The sequence below is a fragment of the Sphaeramia orbicularis genome, unplaced genomic scaffold, assembly GCF_902148855.1.
Source record: "Sphaeramia orbicularis unplaced genomic scaffold, fSphaOr1.1, whole genome shotgun sequence".
NCBI lineage: Eukaryota > Metazoa > Chordata > Actinopteri > Kurtiformes > Apogonidae > Sphaeramia > Sphaeramia orbicularis.
In genome coordinates this window covers 77488-85296 of record NW_021941694.1, presented here as the reverse complement: position 1 = coordinate 85296, position 7809 = coordinate 77488, and the positions used below count along the sequence as shown (strand labels likewise).

The 7809-nt window shown below is 45.7% G+C and overlaps 1 protein-coding gene across 1 annotated transcript; it reads left to right on the top strand.

The window, feature by feature from the left end:
* Positions 1 to 418: 418 nt before the first annotated feature.
* Positions 419 to 4720, top strand: LOC115416824 (integrin alpha-3-like). The gene is made up of 5 exons (XM_030130708.1): positions 419 to 715; positions 1658 to 1768; positions 1910 to 2008; positions 2125 to 2250; positions 4306 to 4720. The coding sequence occupies exons 1-5, from the start codon at positions 419 to 421 to the stop codon at positions 4486 to 4488; spliced, it is 816 nt and encodes a 271-aa protein (XP_029986568.1). The 3' UTR covers positions 4489 to 4720.
* Positions 4721 to 7809: the final 3089 nt, after the last annotated feature.

The following is a 7809-nucleotide window of genomic DNA, read 5'->3' as shown; positions in this document are numbered from 1 at the left end:
CTATGGCAACGACGTCATCAACCCTCTAAAGCTCAGGGCAACTATGGCAACAACATCATTAACCCTGTAAAGCTCAGGGTAACTATGGCAACAACGTCATCAACCCCCTAAAGCTCAGGGTAACTATGGCAATGACGTCATCTCCCTCTAAAGCTCAGGGCAACTATGGCAACGACATCATTAACCCCGTAAAGCTCAGGGTAACTATGGCAACAACGTCGTCTCCCTCTAAAGCTCAGGGCAACTATGGCAACAACGTCATCAACCCCCTAAAGCTCAGGGCAACTATGGCAACGACGTCATCACCCTCTAAAGCTCAGGGTAACTATGGCAACGATGTCATTAACCCGTTAAAGCTCAGGGCAACTATGGCAACAACGTCATCAACCCCCTAAAGCTCAGGGCAACTATGGCAACGATGTCATCACCCTCTAAAGCTCAGGGTAACTATGGCAACGACGTCATTAACCCGCTAAAGCTCAGGGCAATAATGGCAACGACGTCATCACCCCCTAAAGCTCAGGGCAACTATGGCAACGACATCATCAACCCCCTAAAGTTGTGTGTTGTGTTTAATCAGCTCCCAGAGGACAAAGTGAGGAGGAGGAGGAGTCTGCAGGAGGAAGAGGAGGTGAATGAGACGAAGGAGGAGGAGTCAGTGACGCCTTTAGCTGCACTTTACCTGCAGGGACAGAAGAAGAAGTTCTACACTCTGGTACCGAACAGAACCATCCAGAACCAGAACCAGTCTGTCAGTCTGAGGTGTTTAGAGACAAAACATCCTGTGTGTGCAGAGTTAGAAGAACAATCAGAGCCTTTATTCTGAAGAGATAGTCTTCTTCTGGTCCACCTGGACGGTGTCTAAGCTAACAGAGCTGAGCTAACAGGGCTAAGCTAACAGAGCTAAACTAACAGAGCTGTGCTAACAGAGCTAAGCTAACACAGCTAAGCTAACAGAGCTAAACTAACAGAGCTGTGCTAACAGAGCTAAGCTAACAGAGCTAAGCTAACACAGCTAAACTAACAGAGCTAAGCTAACAGAGCTGTGCTAACACAGCTAAGCTAACAGAGCTAAACTAACAGAGCTAAGCTAACAGAGGGGATCAGTGGTTTAACTGTGGTATAAAACTGGACTTTGTGTTGGAGAAAACAGTGAAATCCTCAGATTTACAGACGCTCAGTCCATGACACATTCACGCTCTGTACATGTTCCATGTTGACCTGTTGCTCCATGTTGACCTGTTGCTCCATGTTGACATGTTGTTCCATGTTGACATGTTCCATGTTGACGTGTTCCTTGTTGACATGTTTCTTGTTGACGTGTTGCTCCATGTTGACGTGTCCCATGTTAACGTGTTGCTCCATGTTAACGTGTTGATCCATGTTGACGTGTTGCTCCATGTCGATGTGTTGCTCCTTGACGTGTTGCTCCATGTTGACATGTTGCTCCATGTTGACATGTTGTTCCATGTTGACGTGTCCCATGTTAACGTGTTGCTCCATGTTAATGTGTTGCTCTATGTTGACGTGTTGCTCCATGTCAATGTGTTGCTTCTTGTTGATGTGTTGCTCCATGTTGACGTGTTGCTCCATGTTAACCTGTTGCTCCATGTTGACGTGTTGCTCCATGTTGACGTGTTGCTCGACCCATGTCCAGGACTGTGCACACGGAGCCAAATGTGTGACGTTTGTGTGTCCGTTGACCAACATCAACAACTCTGCAACGCTGACGCTTCAATCCAGACTCTGGAACTCCACCATGATTGAGGTATGTTACCAACCAATCAGAGCCCTGCATCTGCTCCACCTGTGTGATGTCATCCCAGTGATGTTCAGCACTGGTTGGATGTTGTGTTTGACTTCCTGTTTTTCATTGGTTGTTTTCACCCCTGGGGGCGGGTCCTGTCAGGACTTCAACGATGCCACGATGGTGTTGGTTCAAGGACGAGCAACGCTGAAACTGAAGACGAAGAACCAGAGCGTCAACATGGAATCACAGACAACCGAGGTAAGAGAACCCGCTGGAGAACCAACACATTTAAAGAACAGATGACCTTATGACCCTCACCTTTGACCAATCAGGTTGTGGTTCAGACGTCATGTGATGCACCCTGTGTTCTGCAGATCCAGGTCCTGGTCTACCCAGAGGCGGGGCAGCAGCTGGACTCTGGCGCCCCCCTTTGGGTCATGGTGGTCTCGGTCCTCGCCGGGATGGTCCTGCTGGCTCTAATCTGTCTGTTGCTCTGGAAGGTAAATGCACCTGTGGCCACCTGTGGTCACCTGTCCCACCTATGGTCACCTGTCCCACCTGGGGTCACCTGTCCCACCTGTGGTCACCTGTCCCACCTGGGGTCACCTGTCCCACCTGTGGTCACCTGTCCTACCTGGGGTCACCTGTCCCACCTGTGGCCACCTGTGGCCACCTGTGGTCACCTGTCCCACCTGTGGTCACCTGTCCCACCTGGGGTCACCTGTCCCACCTGGGGTCACCTGTCCCACCTGTGGTCACCTGTCCCACCTGTGGCCACCTGTGGCCACCTGTGGTCACCTGTCCCACCTGGGGTCACCTGTCCCACCTGGGGTCACCTGTCCCACCTGGGGTCACCTGTCCCACCTGTGGTCACCTGTCCTACCTGGGGTCACCTGTCCCACCTGGGGTCACCTGTCCCACCTGGGGTCACCTGTCCCACCTGGGGTCACCTGTCCCACCTGGGGTCACCTGTCCCACCTGGGGTCACCTGTCCCACCTGTGGCCACCTGTGGCCACCTGTGGTCACCTGTCCCACCTGGGGTCACCTGTCCCACCTGTGGCCACCTGTGGCCACCTGTGGTCACCTGTCCCACCTGGGGTCACCTGTCCCACCTGTGGTCACCTGTCCCACCTGTGGTCACCTGTCCCACCTGTGGTCACCTGTCCTACCTCGGGTCACCTGTCCCACCTGGGGTCACCTGTCCCACCTGTGGCCACCTGTCCCACCTGGGGTCACCTGTCCCACCTGTGGTCACCTGTCCCACCTGTGGTCACCTGTCCCACCTGTGGCCACCTGGGGTCACCTGTCCCACCTGGGGTCACCTGTCCCACCTGGGGTCACCTGTGGTCACCTGTCCCACCTGTGGTCACCTGTCCCACCTGGGGTCACCTGGGGTCACCTTTCCCACCTGGGGCCACCTGTGGTCACCTGGGGTCATCTGGGGTCACTTGGGGTCACCTGTCCCACCTGGGGTCCCCTGTGGTCACCTGTGGTCACCTATGGTCACCTGTCCCAACTAGGGTCACCTGTGGTCACCTGGGGTCACCTGTCCCACCTAGGGTCACCTGGGGTCACCTGGGGTCTCCTGTGGTCACCTGTCCCACCTAGGGTCACCTGTGGTCACCTGGGGTCCCCTGTGGTCACCTGTGGTCACCTGGGGTCACCTTTCCCACCTGGGGCCACCTGTGGTCACCTGGGGTCATCTGGGGTCACTTGGGGTCACCTGTCCCACCTGGGGTCACCTGTGGTCACCTATGGTCACCTGTCCCAACTAGGGTCACCTGTGGTCACTTGGGGTCACCTGGTCTGGTTGTCATGTGAACGTGGGTCGGGACCTGATACGTTGTCAATGATATTCTGAATTTATTACCAGTATGTTCTGATCAGTGATTGATGAGGATGGATCACATGACTCCTGACAGTAGGATCTGATTGGTTCTTTCAGATCACATGACTCATGAATCCTACGTCAAGTGTCTACACGGTGGGGAAGCCAAATGTACACTGAACATTTAGTTGTTTTTTCTCAGCAGACACTACGTCAGTTGTTTTGAACCCAAACATATACTGATGTCATAATCATACCTAACACTATTATCCATACCTTTGCAGAAACTTTTGCCCATATGAGTAATCAGGAAAGCAAACGTCAAAGAGTGTGTGATTTGCTGAATGCACTCGTCACACCAAAGGAGATTTCCAAAATAGTTGGAGTGTCCATAAAGACTGTTTATAATGGAAAGAAGAGAATGACTATGAGCAAAACTATTACCAGAAAGTCTGGAAGATACTATTAAAGAAGAATGGGAGAAGTTGTCACCCCAATATTTGAGGAACACTTGCGCAAGTTTCAGGAAGCGTGTGAAGGCACTTATTGAGAAAGAAGGAGGACACATAGAATAAAAACATTTTCTATTATGGACATTTTCTTGTGGCAAATAAATTCTCATGACTTTCAATAAAGTAATTGGTCATACACTGTCTTTCAATCCCTGCCTCAAAATATTGTACATTTTGCTTCCCCACCCTGTACATCCGTGTCCTTTGTCCTCAGTGTGGTTTCTTTGTGCGGAGGGGGGCGTGGCAGGAGGCGGCGCTCCACCAGGGGAGGATTATGGGTAAAGACGAGCAGCGTCGGCAGCGGTACACCGATGGTTTCCTGATTGAAGAGGAGGCGGAGTCCACGAACAGGAAGAGGAAAAAACACTGGGTGACCACGTGGACCGAGGCGTCCTGAGACGGGAGGCAGCTTCCATGGAAATGCCTCTGTCTACCAACCAGAAGAAGCCCCTATGTGTCATGTGATCAATATTATATTTGAAACACGTTCAACTTCAGCCGAATTATCAACAGGAGCAAACATGGGAACTGATGACTGGCTGTCGTCATGACAACGAAAACATCCAGTCACTAAACAGTCCTGATCCACCGGCGTTAAGAAGCACTGTTCAAAAAAAGAAAAAAAAAAACACTGTTCAAAAAAAGAAAAAAAAAAACACTGTTCAAAAAAAGACAAAAAAAAAAAAAAAAAACACTGTTCAAAAAAAGAAAAAAAAACACTGTTCAAAAAAAGAAAAAAAAACACTGTTCAAAAAAAGAAAAAAAAAGCACTGTTCAAAAAAATTTAATAAAATAAAAAAGAAGCACTGTTAAAAAAAAAAAAAAAAGTGGAGCTCTGCAGAGGGGTGGAGCTCTGCAGAGGGGTGGAGCTCCTGTGGATAAACGGCTGAACCTTCTGTAATCTGTTTTCAGGACATGTGTTCTGGTGATGCCTTCAAGGACTGTTCATGTGTGTGTTCATGTGTGTTCGTGTGTATGTTCATGTGTTTGTGTGTGTTTATGTGTGTGTGTGTGTGTGTTTGTGTTCATGTGTGTGTTTATGTGTGTGTGTTCATGTGTTTGTGTGTGTTTGTGGTGTTCATGTGTGTGTTTATGTGTGTGTGTGTTCATGTGTGTGTTTGTGTGTTCATGTGTGTTCATGTGTGTGTTCATGTGTTTGTGTGTGTTTATGTGTGTGTGTTTGTGTGTGTGTTCATGTGTGTGTTTGTGGTGTTCATGTGTGTGTTCATGTGTTTGTGTGGTTTATGTGTGTGTGTTCATGTGTGTGTTTGTGTGTGTGTTCATGTGTGTGTTTATGTGTGTGTTTGTGTGTTCATGTGTGTGTGTTCGTGTGTGTTTATGTATGTGTGTTTATGTGTGTTTGTGTGTGTGTGTGTGTGTGCGTGTTCGTGTGTGTGTTTGTGTGTGTTCATGTGTGTGTGTTCATGTGTGTGTTCATGTGTGTGTTTGTTTATGTGTTCATGTGTGTTTGTGTGTGTGTGTGTGTGTTCGTGTGTGTTCATGTGTGTGTGTGTTCATGTGTGTGTTTGTTTATGTGTTCATGTGTGTTTGCGTGTGTGTTTGTGTGTGTTCATGTGTGTGTGTGTTTGTTTGTGTGTTCATGTGTGTTTATGTGTGTGTGTTCATGTGTGTGTGTTTGTATGTGTGTTCATGTGTGTTTATGTGTGTGTTTTTGTGCTGTGTGTCAACTTTGTAGAAAACCAAACAAACCTGTGATGCATTCAAGTGCTGTGTGGGATTATTTACAAATGTTCAAATCCTGTCTTTGTATTTGACTGTTTTCTATGTAATACTGTTTCCAAATATATTTATATCGTAACGATGACGTCTGATCTGTTTATAACTTTCATTCATTCATTCATTCATTCATTCATTCATCCATCCATTCATTCTTTCATTCATTTCTTCATCCATTCATTCATTCATCCGATCACCCATTCATTCATTCATTTATCTGTTTTTATTCATTCATTCATCCGTTTATTCATCATTCATTCATCTGTTTATTCATTCATCCATTCATTCATCTGTTCATTCATCCGTTTATTCATCCATCATTCATTAATCCATTCATCTTTTTCATTCATTCATTCATCCATTTATTCATCTGTTTATTTATTCATTAATTCATCCATTTATTCATCCATTCATTCAGTCATCTGTTCATTCATTCAACCATTCATTTATTCAACTGTTCATTCATTCATCTGTTTATCATTTATTAATTTATTCATCTGTTTATTCATTCATTCATTCATCCATTTATTCCTCCATTCATTCATTTATTCATCATTCATTCATCCGTTTATTCATTCATTCACCCATTCATTCATCCATCATTCATTCATCCATTTATTCATTCATCCATTCATTCATCCGTTTATTCATCCATCCATTTAAATATCATTCATCTTTTCCATTCATTCATTCATTCATCCATCCATCCATTCATTCATTCATTATTTCATCCATTTTTTCAGCCATTCATTCAGTCATCTGTTTATTCATTCATTCATTTATTCATCTGTTCATTCATTCATCTGTTTATTCATTCATTCATTCTTTCATCTGTTTATTCATTCATTCATCCATTTATTCATCCATTCATTCATCCATCCATTCACCAATTCATTCATCCATCCATTCATTCATCCATTTATTCATTCATTCATTTATTCATCTGTTTTTATTCATTCATCCATCCACTCATTCATTCATTCATTCATCCATTCATCCATTTATGTTCATTCATTCATCCATCCGTTTATTCATCCATTCATTTATCCATAATTCATTTATTCATTCATTCATTCATTCATGAATTCATCCATCCATTTATTCATTCATCTGTTCATTCATTCATTCATTCATCCATTCATTCATGAATTCATCCATCCATCCATTCATTCATCCATTTATTCATTCATCTGTTCATTGATTCATCCATCCATTCATTCATTCATTCATTTATTCATCCATTCATTCATTCATTCATCTTCTGAATGACCTTGTCCTGCAGAGGGTTGTGAGGGCGGAGCCTATCACAGGTAGGTTTCAGGTGAGTCCCTCCCCCTGATAGGTTGGTCAGATGAAGCAGTTAACCCTTTAATGCATGTGTTTAGACGGTGGCAGAACCAGAGAACCAACACAGAACCCAAAGAGAATCCACACAAATACCCACACAGAACCCCACCACCACCACCGTGGAACACTGGACGTTCTGAGGCGACGGTTCCACCGCCATACAGAACCTAGACCGTCAGAGCACAGAGTGGAACCTTCAACCAGAGGGTTTGATGTCCAGAGGGAAAAAAGACCTCTGATCATTTATCTAGAACCCCTCTGAAGTTTGGAGGAACTGTTTGAAAGAACCTCTAATCATTTATCTAGAACCCCAACCATGTAAACACATGGTTTGTTTGTGGTGGATGGAACTAAGAAACTGTTCAGCATGAGGAATGACAGACAGACGAACAGACGAATGAGACTGAGGACACACTGAGGATGGACACCTCCCACAGCTTCAACATGTTCAACACGTTCTAGAGCAGAACCAAGGACTGCCATGTTGGTTTACACCCACTGTCTCTGACTGACCCCGCCCACCACATTTCTGTCCAATGCCAGTGCAGTTTCTCTCATGTGCTTCTGTTTACAAAGTTTGGACCATTAGAAGGACTGTCCACAGGACTGTCCGCAGACTGTCCACAGACTGTCC

What these genes read in the sequence shown, in the direction of transcription:
- LOC115416824 (XM_030130708.1), top strand. Translation starts at nt 419, where the DNA reads ATGTCATCACCCTCTAAAGCTCAGGGTAACTATGGCAACGACGTCATT. An exon ending in AGAAGAAGTTCTACACTCTG is followed by an intron (nt 716 to 1,657) that starts GTACCGAACAGA and finishes ACCCATGTCCAG; the next exon opens with GACTGTGCACACGGAGCCAA. An exon ending in GGAACTCCACCATGATTGAG is followed by an intron (nt 1,769 to 1,909) that starts GTATGTTACCAA and finishes GGGTCCTGTCAG; the next exon opens with GACTTCAACGATGCCACGAT.